The 22,658-nt window shown below is 40.2% G+C and overlaps 1 protein-coding gene across 1 annotated transcript; it reads right to left on the bottom strand.

The window, feature by feature from the left end:
- Positions 1-585: 585 nt before the first annotated feature.
- Positions 586-22,506, bottom strand: gba2 (glucosidase, beta (bile acid) 2). The gene is given in 19 exon segments (XM_039822744.1): positions 586-1,511; positions 3,992-4,183; positions 6,024-6,139; positions 6,379-6,521; positions 7,542-7,648; positions 8,124-8,275; positions 8,831-8,938; positions 9,684-9,788; positions 11,539-11,723; positions 11,865-11,990; positions 12,449-12,488; positions 13,297-13,311; positions 13,387-13,582; positions 13,935-14,174; positions 15,086-15,304; positions 16,189-16,304; positions 16,560-16,651; positions 21,300-22,025; positions 22,218-22,506. Coding segments are annotated over 18 exon segments (2,601 nt in total). The 5' UTR covers positions 21,494-22,025; positions 22,218-22,506; the 3' UTR covers positions 586-1,256.
- Between the last annotated feature and the right edge of the window lie 152 nt (positions 22,507-22,658).

The raw sequence follows: 22,658 nt of genomic DNA, 5'->3' as shown, positions 1-22,658 counted from the left end.
GTAGCTTCCACTTTTTACTAACCAAAAAATATAGAAAGCTGTGTTAGCAGCATTAGAGCTCTAAATTCAGGAAACAATACACGCATAAAGATTAACAGCGTGTTGGCATCATTAAATGAACACAATCTTAGTTACGAAACAACACAGGAGCAAATAACAGCAACTTTTTGTAGCATTTCTACAAACAGACAGCCGGATCACCAGCCAAATTAATGCCTTGACCACTCGCCTGAAGATATCCGAATAGAAGTACCTGTACGTCTCCCCTTCACAGACATGCCCACTTTGTTGATACCATGCAACGATTCCTTGTCCTCATTTGTTGGGTTTCTCCATTCATTTATTCAGTTTTTCCTTTAATTTGTCACCTGTCTGTATCTTGAGTAACTTTAACTTCAATAAACTCTGATGTCCCAGTAGCTTGTTGAAAAAAATATTTGAATTTAATTTTATCAATCTTGGAGACTTAAATAATAAAACACAAAGGTCTTTGAATAGATTTGACATTCATCACCTCAAGCAGCTTGAAAAAATAAAAAATAAAAAAAATTCATATATGTTTTGATTAACACAATGAACCTGCTGTTGAATCTCATTCAGTAATTTATTTAGCATGATTGTCATGAGTTATTGATTTTGAAAAACATTGCAAATGTTGCCACTATATTAATATACTGTAGATATGGCCAACATGCAACAAGGCACCAAATGCTATTAAAAAGACAATGACTACATGTGAGTGGTATACTAACACAGCCCTCAAATATTTAGCATATAAACTTATCCAAAATATGCTAACATTATTGAGGATTGTGAAATGTAGTGCTTGCATGTGTGTGCGTGCAAACAGACAATATGTTGCAGAAACACAAGGTAAATTTTTATTATCAATACAGACTGGCTCTAATTTTGACATTAGCCTGGCTACCACCCAACACCGCACGACTAAAAAAAATAAATAAATAAAAAACTTGCAGTCTCTTGAAAAAAAAGTTAAACTCCTCACCATAATACCATAATCTACAGTTACTACTGACTTTGTCAAGCAGAAACAATCGCAGTTCTGACATTGAGTCTCAAACATTTGAAGCAAAATAAACTGTAGAGCATTAAATTGAAGGTGTGTCAAACAGAGCAGCGGGGGGGGGGGAGGCGGCGGCGTGCAGATGAGGGTGGTGGCTGCAGGAGAGTTTGGAAGTCGTTTTCAGAGGAACTCACTGTACCTCTCCAATCTCACCAGTCTAATGGCTCAGGTCCTAGCTCTGATTTACTCTCAAATCCCGTCCCTGCTCCCCGTCTGTGGCTCCAGTTTGAGCTGATGTGGTCCGATCCTTCTGCGAGGTGTTCAGGGCTAGCTGCATGGCCCAGACGCTCAGAGGCCTCATGTACGCCAGAGAGCGATAGATGCTCTTCTCACAGTAGGCTTCAGGAGTCTGGAAGGCCATGCCCAGCCTCTCCCACACAGTTCGGTAGCAACCCTCCGCCGTGCGCATACCCTCTTCCAGCATGCCCTGAGAAAAAAAAGACAGCCGCAGAGGTGTGAGGCAGCATTTCAGTTAATGCCACGCAGTCAATGCAACCAGCCAGGCAAACATCAAGTTACTTCTACTTGCAGCACTGTGGCCTCAAAGCAAGAAGGTACCTGGTTTGAACCCTGGTCGTCCCGAGGCCTGTACTATGAAGCAAGATAAACATGCCCTGGATTTATTTCAGTTACCAGGCTTCACCTAACCTAACAACCGCGCTCCCGCATAACCTGTGTCACGACGGTGGTTCAATCAACCCAGGGTTTCCCAATCCAGCGACGCGGGCGTTCACATAAAAGCAGCGGTGTTTGCACAGCACGACCAATCTCAAACAGCTACCAGAGCTGCATATTTTAAATAAGAAGAGCAAACTATAATTCTACATAAATATGAACACAGACGTGGTTTTACAGGCAAAACGCAATACAGTTGCTGCTTCCTAAAACAGGAAGGAAAGCTGGCAAAAAAAAAATAGCCAACGCTGTTTATGCGTAAGGCCGGTTACACACTGGATGCGTGGCGTGAGCATGTCAGCTGCGTGGCGTGTCCGTTTACATTTCGGCTCCCATGTTAACAGGTTAGAGCTTACACACTGCCTGCGTGACACGTGCGTCTCAGCGAAACCGCGTGCCTGCTAGAAATAGAACAGACGCCGATTTTTCACGCGACACGCAAGCGTTTTGGAAGCGTGTCCAGGCAAAATAGAATAGGAAAAGAGGTTTGTCGTTTAGACACGAATACATGTTAATAAATGACATGTTGATGTTTGAAAGTCTCTAGGTTTTGATATAAATGTTTAACATGGGATTTCATTTTATTAATGGGAAACATACGTGTCCAGACAAGGCTAGCAGCAGCAGCACTGCGTCAGACACATTTCTGGTGTGTAAAGACAGAAAAATCCATGCAGCTGACACGCAACAGAAACGCCACGCTCACGCCACGCAGTGTGTAACCGGCCTAAATCACAACTCTTAATATCACTTCCCCATGAGTCAAGCACAAGATCTGACCATAATTATACTTGTGCTTTCCATAAACGGTCATTGCTTTAGCCTATTATTTCAGTTGTAACCCTGACAGTGGTATGAGATTGTGAGGGCAAATAAAAATATAAAAACATAATTCAAATAGATGTGCACATTGGAAACGCACGGCTTGAGAACGCAACAAATACTCCAGATTTCCACTGAATAAAGAACGTCTGCGGACCGGCTCCGCTGCGCGTCAGCTGCATGCTCCGCCGTCCGTCAATACCCACAAGGTCCGGATTTGTTGCGGCACGCTGTATTTTATTTTGAAAATTAACCGGATGTTTATTTTGTTTCTGTGCTCGACTTCCTGTCCTGCACTATCTGCCGTGTGCTGAATTGCTGCGGAGCTCTCCGGTGTCCGGCAAAAATAGAAGCTCTGCGTAATGCTGCGGATCGCCTGAGCTGTGCCGGAGTCGGAACGCAGCCGTTCTGCAGTCAGTGGAAATACACACATCGACTTTAATGGAAACCTAATGACTCCGCCGCCGTTACGCAGATGGTGGAAATTGGGGGATAGCCTATACATAATTCCCTCTGCTGAAAATCTATATCTTTCATAAAAATACCCATCAGGGAATGTTAATGGGGTTGTCGGTCTCTAAATGCTTTTCTGAGCGCACCTTTCTCTCTGTCTCTCTCTCTCTCTCCGCGCACTGAGCTCCACCTAATCTAAGAACGGTGACACCGTTATCAATCATGTATTGATTGGTCAGTAGGCGGTGCTTTTACACCGGTTGATCTCTAATCTCCAACATAACCTGCTACCGACCAGGTTAGGTTTTCAGCATAAGTTACCATGGCGATTTAACCCGGTAACAATTGATCCACCATCGTGATACAGAAAACCCTGGGTTGAACCTGAAGTTACCTTGTTAATGCCAAATCTTGCTTTGTAGTACAGGCCTCTGGGCATTTCTTTGTGGAGTTTGCATGTTTTCTACGGGTCCTCCGTTCCCCTCCCTCTCTACCGAGCTGATGTGTGGTGCATCACCCAGGTGGTAGAGAGTAGTCCCCCTACCCTGAAGCACTATTGGGTGTTTATGACAAAGCGCTATATAAATGTAATTAATTATTATTACTTCTAGGGCAGTGTCCCTAAACAAAACATATGTGGAAACTTAAAGAAAGTTATATATTTTTGGGAAATAGGCTCATTTGCTTTCTTCACAAGAGTTAGGTGAGAAGATTGAATACCGCTATTATATCTGTCCCTTTAATATGAAGCTGGAGTCATAGTTAACAGAACATCATTTTAGATTAATATACAGTATATTAAGATTTTTTATGATTAACAATATATTAAGACTTAACCATTGAAAACTTAAGAATGTAGGCCTTTGAATGATAAATTACTTGGGATTTTCAATATTTCAATATCAGTTTCAATATATACTTTATTGTGGTACAGTGTAGATACTAAAACACACACACCTCATGGATCATAGTGGCTGCCAGTCCATACACTACTCCAATCCAGACCTCATCTGACTGGACACTGGAGCGGTCGGGCACTCCCTCAGGACGCATGCCGTTAACTGCCCCCATCTGGCCTCCAGCGAAGCTCATTACATTCAAGTCAAAGACAGATTTTAGTGCACTCTGAATTTTTTCTTTTGGAAAAGCCTGGTGGGAGAAAGGAAATGATGCTGAAACCACAAAGCTTTGATGCATGTCTTAATGTGAAAACATGATGTTATTGATGTATAATTTGCAGCTTAATAGGGAAAGCAAGAGATGTTAGGTCATGAACATTAAAACAAAAAACAATTTACTGTGTGCAGTTAGACATATTTATAACATTCAAACAAATTTCAAAAAGCTATTTTGCTACTATGCATGTATAAAAGTAGAAAGGGGGAAAGAAAAAAGTACAGAATAGCCCTTTTCAACCTTGAAAGGAAGGTGGAGAAAGTGAGGGGAAAACTAACAGACAGCATGGAGGAGAACAGAAAGAGGAGTGAGAGTAGCTAAAGGAGGAGATAACTGAAAGTTGAATCCAGTATTTGGATGTCTTTGCTCAAAAAAGAAAAACAGTGACATATATAGAAGTAAACAGAGTGGCAGTTTTTCCAAGAACTGGCTGGATTTCCTGGAAATCCCTCAGCAACAATGTGCTGCTGGGAGTGTGCTGATCCCTGTGACCTGCTCGGATGTGCCTGTGGACTTCCTCGTCTTTGTTGGACCCATAGACCGTATATAAACTGGACCAACAGATCCCGTTGCTCTGGACGGAGACCAATGAAGGATATTAGAAGCACTATTCCGGTGAGCGCTGAGCGTTACTGCGCAGCCTCCAACTGAGAGAGACGACGTAGATGTGACGTGAGCAACCTGTCTGAAAGTGTGAAGTCTTCTGGTAGCTGTGCCAAGAGAAATCTCAATCATTCCCAATCTTACAGAGATGGAGAGCGTAGGTATATGTAAGGAGATAATATAGGCACAGGCTAATTATTGCTAACTAAAATGCTAGTTAACATAAGTAATTAAACTTCAACAGCTAATGTGAGTTGAAACTGTCTGTGAGCTTCTCCTGTACTATAGGATGATTCCTCTAATATGCGACAGTAAGTCGCGTGGTTATGACACAATCTGCTATGGAGCCATAATGTGAGATACAAAGTAATGGAGCCTTTTATACATCGTCATGTTTCTTTAGAAATAAACAATGGACAAATAGTCTTTAAACGCTTCAGATGTAAAATTATTTGCTGTCAAAGTGACATCAAAATGAATGCCAGTCAATGGAATGCTAACGTAGGGAGATCGTTTGGTAGCATCAAAATGGCGCCATAGGAGGTTTGAGTTCTGAAGTGAAGCTTACCCCCTTGATTGGACCTACACAAGTTAAGTTTTCTTCTCCTGCAACTCTATTCTCCTGCATCAGGTCTGGTTAAAGCACATTATCCTTCATCTTCTACCTTCAGTCAAGTTACATCTACTTAGAGGATTCCAAGGCTGGATCTCATCACCCTTATTTGATAGCTCCTCGGTCCTCGGCTGAACCGGAAGTTTTACAGTTCCTCTTTGGTGAAGGCCGTCTCTAAGATCTTTTTCTGCACCGAGGAGTGAGCATCGAGGAGGGATCATCGAGGAGCTATATCCGAGGATACACAACAGCAGCCTTCCCTGAAGCCGTGCAGCTGAAGGAGTTGCTAACTCCGCCCAAACAGCTGACAAATTCACACAACGCTTCAGAGGAAAGGACGTCCCATCCCTCTAAAACACATTTGCTTGTTGTCCCTCTCCTCCAATGATTTCCTTGCATCTCTCCCGGGCCTCCTCGGTGGGAGGGACTAAGATGCGAGGAAGGGAGGCAAGTGGAGGAGTCAGGGATGCAATTTAAGTGCTATGGGACGTACTCCATGTCATCTTGTATTGCTTTGGAAGGGCTAAACAGCTCCTCTACTAAAAGCAGGGCTTAATGCCTACAGTTTAAAAAGGTGGAGCTTGTGTTTTAACTTGCCTGGTAGTCTCCCTCTCCCAGCCCGGATGCTCTCAGGAACCAGTGGCCAGCACACTGGTCAGACATGACACTATTAGAAAGGTCTCTCCCACTGCTGTCATAGTTGTAGTACTTGCCTGACATGAAAGGGAAATAGAAAGTAAAGGAAAGGCAGTTTACATCTCAAGCCAATTTATTTTTTATCATTGATGTGTGTAACAGTATGTGGGAATAAGCAAATTAGTTTGTCATGCCTCTCACTATTTAGCTTTTCACAAGATTTTATCAAAATACACAATTTGTAGGTTTTTAAATATGCACTAAATGCAACTGAGTGAACCCTTTTCATATAAATATTTTATAGGCATTTACTTACCGTTCCACAGCAGTTTGTCAAAAGCAGCACTGCCCCTGTCCAAGATGTCTCTATAACGTTGGTATGTCTCTTCATTGTCCACCAGTTTGGCCATTTTACACATCACACACAGGGACGCTAACCACAGCCCACCACAGTACGCACTGTAGAACACAAAACCACACCAGAGAAAATAGGTTTATTAATGGGACTTCTCTCACGTAAAAACAGAGTGTGGAATTTGAGTCAAATGTAACCTTGCTGTAATCATGTAAAACACTGAAGGATTGACTTCATGGAAACATTTCAAGCTTAGTACTGAACTCAACCTTGGCCCTCAGGTCACAGTTAGAGAAGCACTGCAGCTATGCACAACTCATTTTTTCCTTCTTTGTCAGGAGTCATGCTTTTTTCCTTTTCCTTCTCCCTCTCCCTTCCCCCTGCTATCCAATTCAGACTTAAGGTAGGGCTGCTCGATTATGAAAAAATAAAAATCATAATCACCATTATTTTTGGTCAATATTGAATCGTGATTAACACAATTACTCGTTGTCTTTTGGAAAGATGTTGCAATTATTGAACTTAAAAAAACAGTGAAGAGTCAACCATAAAAACACCTAGAACTGTGAAATTTCCCTACATACTTTTCCTGTTTTAACTTTTTTTCCCCCACTCATTCAGAACACAAGACAAAATAAGAGTTTACTTGCAAAACGTAATGTGCAACAACAACAAAAATCTTGATTATTCTGCGTTTGTGATTAGGAGCCAAAATCGTAATGGCGATTTAAAATTGCCATTAATTGCACAACCCTAAATTAAAGTTTTATGAATTTATTGCATTTATGCAATTATCATTCAGTAGTTTTTCTATGAGGAGTGCTAAATTAATTAAAATAGATTTTAATAGGGGTTACATTTTTGGGAGCTAAGCAGTTTCAAGGTTACTAATTTGTTAATAGAATTTGAATATTTTAATGGTATTAGGTGTGGACTGTGTGCAAATAGTGACTGGGTATTATCAAAGAGCACTAAGATTCACTGGGATATAAGAGAACCAAAGGGGGAGAGTCCTGTGTACTCAGAACAAGGGATACTCTCTTTTGCTCACCTAGACATTTCTGCAACCTAATCTCTACTGATAGTGTTTATTTCAGGGCAACCATGTTTTTTCATCCTCTCACCTTGGTCCAGTCACCGTCCAACCGTCATAGGTCTGGTCAGCATATCCAGAGTTCTCTATCAGGCCATCTCCATCCAGGTCGAACTTCATCTCTGACTCCATTACCGCCTAGCAGAACAACCACAACAAGGAAAATCTGAGCAAGTACCACATAATCCAGTATACTCGTGTTTTGTGTTACCACTACAGTCCCTAGTCTGAAATGCAGACTAGGGCTTAACAATTAATCATTTTCAAATCAAAACTGAGATTTGAAAGAATGCGATTAGCTAATTGTGAAGACGATCGATTGTGAAATATTTAGTTGAATGTTTGGGGTCACATTTGATTTAACATTTTTTTTTATTCCTCTTTTCATTATTATATTTACCGTTTTTTCATACAATAAATGCTGGAATAATGTTACATATTCAGTTTCATTTATTTTGAATTACTTTATTTAACATCATAGAAGGGGCAAGACGTAGCTAAAAAAAAATAAAAACAAATAACACATTGCAAATCGAATCATAATCGCAATATCTGGCAGGAATTTTCGTCCAAATCGTTCAGCCCTAAAGCAGACTATATGGATCAGTTATACCTGGCAGACGGGCCACATGTCCTGCAGGTACTGATTGTCCTGTGTGAGATGAAAGTCCCTGTAGACCTGCAGGACAAACTTCAGGTTCAGGTCCTTCCAGTCTGCAGTGTCATGGATGAGGTAGGCATTTACCCTCTGCCATGGCTCATCATCTAGGGACAGAGTCATCATGTTCAGTACTGAGAGACAATTCAGGACGGTAAAAACTTGCCCGGTAAAAATGCCAGTTTTAAGCCAGTTTAAAATGTCAGCACAGCACAGAAATGCTAGCCTGGGAAAACCCTGACGAACTTCCGGCAAATTGAGATTTGCTCTGCAAGTCGGTCTGGCGAAGAGCCCATTCAAGCCCATTTCCAATTTTTCCAAATCGAGGCACCAGTCACAACCGTTGAGGCGGGCTTTACACGATGACGATTGCGCAGCGACGGCAAGCAGCTTTTTGTTTACATTCAACATGACGGCTACCGAAGCGCAGCAACCCGTTGATGCCGCTGTCGCCGCTACGTCACCCGGATTGTTGGTCTGATTGGTTGAAGGACTATCCAGAGGCATTTGAGCGGCGTCCGTTGGGGACGCCCCTTTGGAAATGAGCTGTGAATTAACCTTCCCCAGAGTCTGGTGTCAACCAGGCTACAGAAATGCACTGAAACCCATGAAAATAAAACATTGAGTTATCCCTGTAGTTAATGAGATTGTCTTTCTCCTACCTGGGTCTCCTATGTCGTGAGGAACCACGTTTTTGGCCTTGACAGGAGAATACCGCCCACTCATCAGATGGAGCCTCTCTGTGGGGTCCTGCTGAACCACACTGCCAGCTGAGAAGAGATTAATGCCCCTAAATAAACCCTTGCCCTGGTATTGCTCTTTATCAAATACACATGCTTAGATAATTGATACAACATTAAAGTGATGGTTCAGAGTAATTTCACCTTAGGGTCCTTTGCACTACGACCTCGAGCCAAACAACCCCCCAGAAGCTTATTTCACCTGGGTCTAACATTGGGAGAGTATAATAAAAGTATAATAAAAATATTTATTAATTTAATGATTAAATAAGGTAGTGTCTCCAAACGTACCTCAATTATATCTTGTCTCCTGCTAGTTGTACTACAGCACTTTTAAAAAATAAAGTTAAATTAATAAATATTTTTGTTGTATCTCTTTTCGGTGTTGTAATTTGTAGACGGCCCTAAGCACTCGTCTTACTGCCGGCAGCAGCAGCAGAGAGCAGAAGGCAGCAGGCAAGTCTTATTTAAATAAACTCCTAGTGTACTTAGAAACTTTCCAATCCATCGTTTTATGAGTACATAACCTATTTGTACTACTGTAGACGTTTAGTATCATTTCGGGCATTATTAGTGGGGTAATGTACAAGATACATTCTTGGATCCATTAGCCCCTGCACTAAGCTATTCAGCTGATAACGCTAACTCGCCCAATGTTTGACCCAGGTGAAAAAAAGCTTATGGGGGGGGTGTTTGGCTCGAGGTCGTGGTGCAAAGGACCCTAGGGTGAAATTACTCCGAACCATCACTTTTAAGATAACAGCACTTCACTCACCAATATCGTATTGCACACTCAAGGCAAGTTTGGGCCACAGCATGATAAGTGCAAAGGAGGCGTAGAAGTGCACATCGTATGTGTTGTACATTCTGTACTCCTGACCTGGGAAACCACAATAACATAGTAATGTTGGTCACATATTTAATTAACACATTAATATTTAGTTGTGAACTGCAATCAATGAAAGCCTACAATGTGATTTACGTTAACAGTTTCTAGACCTTGATTAACAAACTGCAGTAGGGCTGCAACTTATGAAATAGTTTTGTGTATAAAATGTCAAAGTAGTGAAAAATCCCGATTATATAATTCCCCAGAGTTTAAGGTAATGTCTTTAAATCTCGTTTTGTTTGACCAACAGTCCAAAACCCAGCTTTTACAATTATATAAAACAGAAATTAGGGGTGGTACGGTTCACAAAACCTACGGTTCGGTTCGTATCACGGTTTTCGGTTCTGTACGGTTCTTGTTATTTTTTCTTTAATATCTTTAATATCTTTCGTTATCTTTAACGCTCCAGAAATATACTTCAGCACATACATACATACATACATACATACATACATACATACATACATACATATATAGCTTAATTATCCACAATGTTGGATACAGTATTAAATAATGATATAGTTATATCATGTAATCATGCACAAACTGAATTTGACTTTAATTTAAGCACATTATTGGGACCATCTCTGAGGAAAGCTAGGTGAGATTTTGATACAGCAAGAGGGAAGACTGATGATTTCAACAAGCTTTTCATTTATTTGGCAAAAAAAGGAGAATGTGTATTGCCATCTACAGGAGCTTATGTGCCTTTTTAGCACATGAAGATTGAAATATTACAGAATATCAATTGAAATAACTTGCATTTATCAAACTTGCAAACTTCAGAGTAGCTCTTACAAAAATTGGATCCTTTAAAAGAAAAAGAGGGGAACTCTTAAAGCTCCGTCTTTTGAATAAGTCAGAATACGTTAAACATAAAAACAGTTTACGTTGTTAGTTAATTTCCTATCCTGGCCTGGGACACACATTCATACGGTTTGATAAAGTACTTATTGGACTTTAACTTATCATTGCACTTACAATAACGAGTGTAGCTGTCAGGTCCTCCTGTACGTCTCATCTCTGTTTTTTCCTGCATCCACCGTGTGTGTGTGTGTGTGTGTGTGTGTGTGTGTGTGTGTGTGTGTGTGTGTGTGTGTGTGTGTGTGTGTGTGTGTGTGTGTGTGTGTGTGTGTGTGTGTGTGTGTGTGTGTGTGTGTGTGTGTGTGTGTGTGTGTGTGTGTGTGTGTGTGTGTGTGTGTGTGTGTGTGTGTGTGTGTCAGTCACAGGGTGAACTGAGCAGCCCCGCCCGCTGCAAAGACCCGACAGGATTGAAACAGCAGCCTCTTCAGCAACTTTAGAGTGAAAAAACGTTACAGCGTACATTGATGTGAAACTGTATACAGGTTGGCGGGACGGTCTGAAATGTTTTGCACGGTCTTTCGCTGTACGTTTTGTTGGTAACTCATCCACACCTCTTATTTCGCACGAAAAGGAAACCCACTGTCTGAGGTCACATACGGGCAGCTGACAGGCACGAGGCTACATTGCGCAAGCGTCGAACCGTGCGGTACACACACGCTCCGAACTGAGACAAGCGGACCGATGTTTTTTCATGAACTGTACCACCCCTAACAGAAATGCACAAAATCCTCACATTAAAGAAGTTGGAACCAGGGAATGTTCAATTATTTGCTTAGTTGCGGAGGAATTTCTTTTGTCCACAAACTAATCGATTCATTATTTGAGCCCTAAACTACGTGTCTAGTCTTGTGGACTAACACGTTTCTTTGGCACTTACCTTCTAGGTAGGCAAAACGGCCAAACTCCTTGATAACAGGAGGTTGAGCTGGCAGACCCCCGTCCTCGCTGCGCACCCCACCACTGACATCAGCGTCCTCTGGTAGCTCTGTCCACACGGTCCCTCCATCCACCACAAAGTACAACTCATTAAACAGCGCTGACTTATACCAGGAGGGGAGAGAACTGCAACACAAGCCAAGGTGAGAGGATAAACACATTCTAAGCATTCATAGATGGAAAACTATTGATTGGTATTGAGGTCATTGTAATTTATCATCGTGTTTGATAAACTAGTGTTTATTTATCACGTAACCTACAGACTACCTGTCCTGCAGTATGGGTCTTTGCCACTCCTCAATGCTCTTCTCCCACTGTGTGTAGTGTGTTAGGGCGTAGTGACTGAGTGAGGGGGACGCGTCCCCTTTGGTCCCAAAGTAACGCGTGTATCTCCTGGACACAGAAAATCCAAACGCTAATGTTGGAGACACTGCATGTTCAAAAAATGCTAATACAAAAAGCAGAAAACATTGTATTTTGATTAAAAATTTTAAAGTCTTGTATCTTAGAAGGTCTAACTTTTGCCTTGCATTACATAATATTCCATATAGAGGTCAAAGGTGTGTCAGTTGGGCCTGAGGCTTTGAAATAGTACACAGTGTTGAAAGTATATTGGACAGCCAATAGCTTTGTTAACGCTAGACACTGTACCCAGCACTGAAAGTGACCCAAACCAAACAACCACAGCAAAGAAAGTTAACAAGAAACACTAGTCTGATCTTTTTTCAGTTAAAAGCAACACATGTAATAGAAAAACAGGAGGAAAGATATCTGTAGCTATGACAAACCCCAGATTTTACATTTCAGCAAAGCACCTCACAGTATGTGCGTTTTCTGTGGGTTTGATGTACCTGATGTGTTCCCTCTCTTTAAACCACCTTCCGTATGTGCCTAATCCAGGTGAGAGAGGGAGGTTATATTGCGTCAACCTGCATCTCCATCACGCTCCAACTACTACTACTATGCTGCATATATATATATATAAATATATATATATATATTATATTATATATATATATATATATATATATATATATATATATATATATATATATATATTATATTATATTATATATATATATATATATTATATATATATTATATATATTATATTATATATATATATATATCTATGATATATATATCATATATAATACTATAATATATTAATCATATATATATATATTTTATATATATTATATTATATATATTATATATCTATATATATCAAATATATATATATATATATCTATATATAAAATGAGATATAGATAGAGATATAGATAGATATAATAATAGATAGATAGATAGATAAGATATAGATAGATAAATAGATATAGATAGATATAGATAGATATAGATAGATATAAATAGATATAGATAGATATAGATAGATATAGATAGATAGATATAGATAGATAGATAGATAGATAGATAGATAGATAGATATATATATCACTACAGAACAGTATTAAAAATAATGACATATAGAGAAAATATCACAAAATTGGTAAACAACCTCCTTTTTACTTTAAAGAAATGGAGTGGTTTAGCTCTTGCTCTTTAGTCACCACTTATTTATTAATATAAAATTACAATAAAATATCGCTGTTTTTTGCACAAAAACTCAGAGATTATGTACTTGCGGTTATTTATTGAACTATCATTTTGAAAAGAGTTACACCAATTACTATTTTACGTTTTGTCATATCTGCTCACAATGTTTAATGCTCAAGTGATGGATTGCTATTGTGGGTGTTTTACTATGTATCAGTTTCTTTCATTCTACTTTCCACTTTTTTTTTTTCCATGTTTCTGCTTCATGTTGAGGAAACAAATTCAGACATCTGTTTTATTATGAATCTGTCTCATCCCTTCACACCTGTAGGAGAGTCCAGCCGTCCGTCAGTGATGAGGTCACTCCACAAGCCGCTGCAGGTTCCCTTTGGACTGAACGCTGTCTGGTGACTGACCTCCCTGTCGGGCTATTAAAATGAACACACACACGAACACACACACAAACACACACACACACACACACACACACACACACACACACACACACACACACACACACACACACACACACACACACACACACACACACACACACACACACACACACACACACACACAGTAAATCTAAAACCTAATGCTCACTAACACCACAGATTTCAAAACCAGTTGATTATTATAATTCCACTTCCACATAACAGAGACTATTGTTGCAAATCCTGGTTGTTCCCTGATAATTGTTTGTGCAGCTACTGTACCTACAGTACAACATTTTACAAAAAACCTTGAAGCTGCTAAAAATCATAAGCTTGTAAATCAAACCTGTTCTCTGGCTGCGATGCACAGAGTGTAAGGGTTCACTGCAGGGCAGTGATGTAGCAAGACCCCAGACACCGCCTCCCCCTCCTTCTCCAGGTGGAATGGTTCATTCCAGTGTCCCCCACTCTTGTCGTCCTTGTGTCCCGACCCATTGACCATAGTGAACATGATGGAGACATCCAGAACGAAGTCATTCTTGTTCTCTATGTCCCACACAAATACTGCCACTGGGAGACTAGAGTCCTGAGAGAAGGGAGATATACATGGTGGAATTTGTAGAAAACGTTTGTAGAACCAGCATGTCAACATACATACACCGTTTGAACCTGGCAATAAAAACTAAAAAAACTAAAAGTATTTTTTAGTAATTAATATTTTTTCAACATGAGCAAGGATCAATAATGATCCTTAAGAAGGAAAAAAGGCTTAAAACAATCAAAAATATGACATTGATCCTAACATTTTTTGTCTTTTTGTGGATGCTCTTTTTAGTCATGAGTTATCAGTATTCTGTAATTAGGACATATCTTAACCATCTGACTGCTTGGCTTAAACAAGCTGTAATGTAGAGTAAGTCAATCATTAGCCCACATTTATTTTGACAAGCTTGTGTGCTTTTCAGCAACTATACTATTTATTGTTTGTGCAAATTCAAATTGGACTTCTTAGGAGTAAGACATTCAAGTCTCTTAGTTATATTTGATACTGGATTTGTTAGGCCAATACTGATAATAAGATATAGTCGATAGTTATCTTTTTTTAAAACATAAAATATAAACACTGGTATTGGTCACACACAAGTATTGTGACCAAGCTAATGAACTAGATATTTGACAGTTGGAAAAAAAATCCCCTTGCCATGTAATGGTGACACTTTTTTTTTCCTCAAAACTAGTTTGGCATTTCTTTGCTGCAATTTCTTGTTACTTACCGGCCAACATATTCTGCTGCTGACTGCTGTAAGGTAATATCGGTCTAATTTTAGTCTTAATGGCCAAGATGTGATGGTTGAATTTGGAATCTATCCATTTTCAAAAACTTAAGTCCTTGTTGTATTTTCTTAAATCCACAATATTAAAAATGTTTAATGACTATTGCAACAAAAGTATCATAACTCTATTGGACTGTATGAAATCCAGGGATGCCTCTGTTACCTGGTAGTCATGGGGGATGACTGGGGAAATCTGTCTGCAGGTTAAGGTGACATTCTGTCCTGGCAGGTGGTAGACGGTCCAGGCGCGGGGGTACAAGGCGTGATAGAAAGCATACTCTCCGCAGTAGCCCCAGTTCCAGCCTTGTAGTGTGGGAGGACGCTCTACAGATAGCACCTGCTGGTAAACTGTTTGCCCACCACGTCGCAAACACACTGTGAACTAAGAAAAAGAAAATAAATGTGAATTCATTCATTCGTCAATTCTCAACTTTTTTTACATTTTCTTCAGCCCCACCCCCACCGCCACAGCCTAAACGCACTACCCCAATTCAAAACCGTCCGATGACCTATGCAGCGAGTGTGAAGGCAGCCTTATCTTCCTACATTTCCCAGAATGCCCTCTGACAACCCTCTGGGGACATATCTAAACTTAAATGTGCATCCAGCTATTGGTTCTACATTCAGGTGGAGACCGCTGTAGTGGAAATGAAAGTAATAGCAATAGAGCGAGTTTATCCAGGGACAAAAAAAAGAGTCGCACCCATTCCTCAAAACACACCATGCATTGCATTATAGTCTACAGAGACTGCTGTAGGTAAATAATCTGTCGCCTCTACACCAATGCCTGAATTAGTATTATTGTATGTAACTGAAAATTGTCTAAGCATTACAATCCAATGTTGCCGTATTGGACATATGTTCATGTGGCATTTAGTTGGGAACCGTTTAAATGTTCTCTCTTCAGCTGTTCTCTCTTCAGCATTTGGCTGGTACTGGATAGGAGCTGTCCTTCCTTCCTTCCTTCCTTCCTTCCTTCCTTTCTATCTATCCATCTATCTATCTATCCATCTATCCATCTATCCATCTATCTATAGTCCAGCAGCCTGTTAAGTTAAAACCACCCCGTCTAGATATACGCGACTTCTTATAAACCTTGACTTAACAGGCTGCTGGACTTTGATTGCTAAGATTCAAATAAGTCAGGGAGCCATTGTCCATGAACCAAAATATATATACAGCCAGATAAATATCCTTTAGTTATTCTTTATGATTTAGTATGCATGAGCATCACGTGAGTTTTTATCTATTTGAGATCCTACATACCTGGTTTGCTGTGACAGTTTTGTAGTGGTACATCCCGGGGTTTAGTTGCCATCTGCAGAATTCCCCCTTCCAACCTCTCGTGATGGTGCCTCCTCCAATACCGCCAAGTGGAGCACCTGCAGATTAGAGTACGGTGTCAACTTGGATTCAGTCACAATTACAATTGCTTTTAAGACCTTAACTGGTCAAATTTGAAGGGTCAAAATTGGTTTTGGTCCAAGATCACACAAAATTGATAATCAGAATTATACTGGTAGTCCACAAAACTGAAATATGTTGATAAAACCTTAGATGTTGGACCACCTGTCGGTCTAAAATTCAACCATTCAGCATATAACTCTCACTCTGTTGTAAGATAGATCTGAACTCACCATATATTTGACGCAAGGGTTGGGCACGAAACATATCAATAAATGGAGCTTTCTTTTCCACCTGGGTCTTCTTGTACCACCACTTTAGATACCTGGATGAACACATATACAGTTACAGTACACAGATTACCTTAAAATCGCAAGTGGAAGGATGCAAATGAGAAAGTAAATAAAGATGCCAGAAAACCAGCGAGGGCATCAACAAATTCTCAGACAGTCAGTGGTAATACTTGCATCCTAACTACAGTCATGTGTTAAAGGGTTACGAATAGGGACGTTCTTCATTATCAAATTAGTTTATAAGTAACCATCACAAGCATGTGAACAATTGGTTAACATGAGTTTTCTCCTTGCTTATTTAAAAAGCAGCCACAGCCGTTTCCAAGCCTTTAGCACACAAACACACAGAGGCAGAGAGAAAAGAAGGAATTGTGCAACTTCATGAAGGAAGCACTTGTAAGATAAGGGGAATGGGGTCAAAGTGGCAGCTCTACTTTATGTGAGTCTTGTTCGCAGTGAGAGTATGTGTGCATGGATGGGTGTCTAGGTGCAGCACTCGCTATCACACCAGGGTTGTGGAGTAAAATATTAATAAGGCTATGTTACAAAGGTTTCAAACCGCAGCCCCAGGCTTAGAATATCGCAGTTAACGCGACTCATTCATCCGTGTATGCTCCGAGCTCAGATCTTATACGTGGTACACTTTCCGCTCGTGTGCCGAATAAAGTAGAAAGCTACTGCCGAGTTGAAGAGTTGTATTTCAGTAGGTAAGCCATTAGCTCAGCACAAAACAGGCTGTAGTGCTAATGATGCCCCTCACTGCATTTAGCCTGCATCATTATAACGTTTAGCTCCTGGATTTTGAGTGGTCCTTGAAAGGTCAGGATGCAATAAACACGCTTTCTGTTCCATTGCTTAATATATCTGCAGCAAGCTGACAGGTTGGTGAACAACAATGACTAAGCATTTACTTTGCAGGTGCTGCAATTTCCTGTTATTTGCTCAATGCAAAATCCCAAACCTCTGCATTTACAGATGCTCAACAAGCATGTCTAAAATATGTAGTTCAGTGCTACAACTGAACCACTGGCATCTCTAGTTTTGGCCTTCATCCATCTGTGGTCTAAGGCATATTTATTTGGGATGACATTAAACGGTTTAAGAACCCCTACCCTGGAGGAAACGAAAGAGTACAAGCTTCAAAATAAATGACCGCTTCAACAACCATTTCTGTTTTGCTTGTATAGCAGGCTTTCCCCCCCCCATCAAAAAAGTATCTTGTCTCGATCGATTTTGACTAAACACTTTTAGAAATCTAGCATTTGCGGTGTGAAAAAACATCCGTTTCTTGAACCTCTCTTCTTTTCATTCCAGAACCCACCTAAGGTTGCCAGAAACTCTGGTATAGCAACCTAATATTAATGTGGCTCAACGCCTCTACGGTCTGCGGCATCAAATGTCAAAACATGGAGAAATGTAGCTTTGTGCTCAGCATTATGACCGTGTTTACACACCAAATAATGTTTCAGCATCAAAGGGCTTTCTTCTTGTTGTGAGTAAGATCCAAAGCAACTGCACAATTGCTGTGCATGCCGATGCAGGGCCTGTCTGTATTGCAAACAATAACTTCACAGGAAAATCTCAGTCCAGAGAAACAACAATGGTCTGCCGATACAGCTCCACTCAGGAGATGAATAGGATCAGCTCAAGCGAGTTATTTGAAGCCATGGCAGGTTGCATTATTGTGAGGATCTTTTTGTTCTGTGGCTCAGCTGGAATGAATCTACTGTAACCAGGGGCCCGTTTCAGGAAGGAGGTTTAACAAATTCTGAGTCTAACCCTGAACTCTGAGTTGATTTACCCTGAGATGGGAAACTCTGAGTTTTCGGATCCAGAACAGCTGATTTGAGTTGGTTCAATTTACTCAGAGTAGGTTGACTCAGAGTTAAGCACGTGCACCACCACAATAAAAAGGCAGTGTGAATGGAGCCATGATACTTCGATTCACCATGGCAACAACCACAAACAAATCGGTCGGCATACTTTACTCCTCTGGAACTCAAACTACTCATGCGCACATACAGCGAGTTTGAATATATATTTCATTTAAAAAAAAAAAAGCAACACGGCTGCTGCTGCTGCAAAATAGCGAGAATTGTTGTGGGAGAGATTTGCTGCTCGAGTCAATGCGTAAGCTCTAATATAGTGTATTACTTTCATATTTAATCACAGGTAACCTATAATATTACTGGTGAAAACTGGAATGGTATTACACCTATAATTTCATTTAGGTGCAATCCTGCGGGCGAAAAAGTAAGCTACTACTAATCCCATTCTGAGGTTGCAGCACCATGTCATTAACAGAATTATAATTTATAATCATTTAATTCTTTTTAATGACTATCACTGGTTTGTGTCCAGGGAACACTACAAAAATGTTTAAAAAACGTTTCAGAGCGAGGCACACTTTTAGAGTCATCACTCATCTTAGGGTTAAACAAACTCAGAGTTTTCACTAAACCTGCTTTCTGAAACGGGCCCCAAGTATGCTAACCTAAATCTAAGTTTCCAGTCCTCCTAATTGATATCTAATCACAAACACATTTACCATTCAGCTGATTTAGGTTGAACCATTGGTCCACTGATGTGGCGCTCAGTGGAAGGTTTTGGTGAAAAACAATCAATTGCAACTTGTAATGACCATGAAGTAGGTTAGATACACATTTTAAATGACTCTTACTTTCAAAGATTAACTATAAAGTACTCCATTAACTTATTGTTCCACAATTAGCTTGTTTGGGTACAGTATAAAGTGAAAAAAGCCTCAATAATTTACAGTATTTTTATATATTTTTCTAGAAGAAAAAAAAAGGTACTCCTGCCTGTACAGTGGTAACTTGTACAGTGGATTTTTTTATGTATTCTAGTAATTCTACATTGCTCCACCTCTTCCCCAAATAATGAAGAGCTGAAATTGTGGCTCTCCTTGGGCTTAACACTCTCCAAACAACCTAATCCTACTGCATAAAGACTATCACATTAATCTGTGCAATAGACAAATGTTCCCATGGCGATCACACAGACCGAGACACACTTTGGGTAAGAAATTGGAAAGGTCAGCAGCATGGTTGTTTTACAGCAACATTGCAACAGATTGAAGAAGTGAAGCAGGTTTGTGGTTTAACGTGAACTGTTTAAACAGTTTTCTGGGAACTTGTTGGATTTCAGCGGAGCACTAAGTCACGTAATACAAAAACAACACGCCTCACTGGTGTGTTTGCTCGCAGCTCTAAAGGAAATGGCACGTCATATCGAGGATAAACGAGCTTACGTTGCACTGTAGGTGTCACGTGGGGAGATGATGTGAAAAAGTAGCAGCATTAATAGCTGTGATTTGGATGGAAATAAAATGATATAAAAGCCTGAGTTATTCAGTCAAAAGGTCATCAATAAGAAACCCATTGAGTCCAAATCACTAAAGAGCAGGCCTGATGACGGACAGATGATGACTGTCGCACCAGACTGACACAGACACACTCTGAAAGACACACTGAGAAAGTGATGCAGGCCATGTGCCCAACAATCCACTAAAGCTGCAGAATGTATCACTTTGCATCTTGGAAGTCAGCAGGTTGTCGGGAAAACAAACGCAATCAGATCAACAGATGTTGAGATCCGTGCAAGATTTATTTATATATATTTTTTTAAATATAGCTGTAGGGTGACAATTCGGATGCAGAGATTTAAGATGTACTCACTTTACAAACAGACATTAGGTTTGTGGGACTGTGAATGATAGATCCCCTCAAATCTTCCAGTCTTTAATGCTGGAGCGGTTTAAACGTTTTGGAGAATTAAATTACCGGCACCTTGAACTTGACCTGGGACCAGAGCTCATGTACCACTTTAAAAGACGGGTCAACCACTTGTTAATTTCCTCTGAAAACAATGGAAGTCTTTTAAATTGATAAATACCCTTTTTGATTCAACAGAACATTTTTTCAACGCTTTTTGAATTGAATTGAGTCTAATTTGCTGGTATGGAAATACAGAGGCAAAATCATAGGCAGAAACACCAAGAACTATCTATCATCTGCACTTGAATAGACTAAACAAAATGGCAGACAACACTACAAAAGAACCCTTCACCCCCCTTCAGGTGTTTAAGGTGCTCTTCTATCTGTACGCAGAGACAGGAAATATAGACACATGAAATACATTTTAAAAAGACAAAAAGCTAAACTGGTTTAATACTGTTGTAATGCTTCTTGATGGTTTACTGTGATGAATGCTGAAATGTATCATTTTAACTGCAAATTAAACTGCCTTGATGTGGACAAGTAAAATGTTTTATCGGAGTGCATGGAAAATATAACTTATAGCAGCATCGACCATTTCAAGGCAGGATTGCACTTGGAGAGACGAAGTGGAGCAGAAATCTGACACTATAGGCTAATGCCTGCCCAGGTACTACACAGGAAAACATCCACATTGGTTAAATGATAACAGGTTGCACGGACATATGGATGTGTAAACTGAAAACAGGCTGTCATTAGAGGAAACAATCTCTAGGGTGTGTGCACTGTACAACGTGTTAAAGACATTACTATTGTTGAAGGAGTGATGATTTTTTTTTTTTTTTTTCAATGGCAATTATTTGTTGGAGGATTTTGTTTATCATAGAAAACTGTAGACATGGGCTTTTGTAGTGTTTTGTAAATTGTGGAGTGCATGTCTCACCTGATTCCAAGACCAATGTGCTCCAAGACATTGGACAGTGAGACATCTTTTGCTTGAAAGGGCTTTCTCTTCTCCTTGAACTCATGTGCCAGGCAGATACGCCAACCCTCCTTGGGCACTCCATATCCCATTTCCTTGGAGACATACCTACTCATAAGGTCCGCTGAGGATTTTTCACCCCACTCTGTAGTCATTTTAGCAGGATACCCAGCAATGTGGAGCTTAAGTATGTATGAATGGGAGCATGAAAACACTTGTCATTAATGATAGAGTTGTCACCACCTTATGTCAACAGAGTTAGTTTGTCGTGCCTTCACCATGGAGCAAAACACCAAGGAGGTAAGCTACATGTGACCTAGAAATCTTAAAATTCTAAGTGGTTCAGTAAGTTTCAAATGGTCATTCCTGTGGGTTAAACCGGGTTCCCAACGGACGAGCTTTGAATACCTGCAGGTAAATAATTGCTCCTTCGGGTAGAAGATCCCAACGGCATCATAAGATTACTATTATCCACGAGGTAATTTAGCCTCTACAGCTCAATATATGTTTATATTCTCGGGGGCTAGTTGCAGCAATTTGCATCACCATCACCTTCTGGATTCCTGTTTTTAACAAATGGAAGACCCCGTCCCCCCGTTTGCATGGAGTCCGGATGTGTCTGTGCTGCCAGCAGCTGACAGTTAGAAAGTATTGAGGGTGCCGATCTCAGTCGTTCATCCGGGACACCTAGAATGACATTAAAGATGATAAAACAAAATGGTTAAAAAGTGGTGATCACTTTTACCTGATGGACATTACAGCAGGGCCGATATCAAGCAAACATCTCAGTAACCGGCGGTTAGTTGCAAAGCTGCAAACTGATAACTTAACACCTTAATCATTAATCATGTAGAGGTTTTATTTATTTTTTTATAATACCGGAGAGACTGCGTCATCCTGCTGCTGCTCCAAACCGACCTCAGTCAGGACCAGGACCCTGTAGCTTCTGCTAGCACCTAGCACACTGCACTCAATATGCAAATAAATTTATCACTCATACAAGGGCTTTTATTGCCCTCAGATGAATACCTCAGGTAACAAATTATCCCAGGCTGCCTACACATACGTCTCCTTTTACAACATTCGTTGATCCAAACCTCCAACAAGCTACTAACTCTACCTTAGATGAAAAATCAAAGAATGGCTAATTGTTGTTTGGGTTTGATGGAGTTTAAATTTGTAAACAGGCTGGAAGTAAATGCCTGACAAGCCTACTTTAGGGATACAACAATCCGACAAAAAGCCGTTGCTGAGCCTGTACCATTCTGAGTAAAAAGGGGGGATTAAACTCGTCCCCGCGTATTATTCCTCCTTTCAATT

The sequence above is a fragment of the Perca fluviatilis genome, chromosome 14, assembly GCF_010015445.1.
Source record: "Perca fluviatilis chromosome 14, GENO_Pfluv_1.0, whole genome shotgun sequence".
Classification (NCBI taxonomy): domain Eukaryota; kingdom Metazoa; phylum Chordata; class Actinopteri; order Perciformes; family Percidae; genus Perca; species Perca fluviatilis.
Note: the sequence above shows the minus strand (reverse complement) of the source record. Positions and strands in the feature narration are given on the sequence as shown.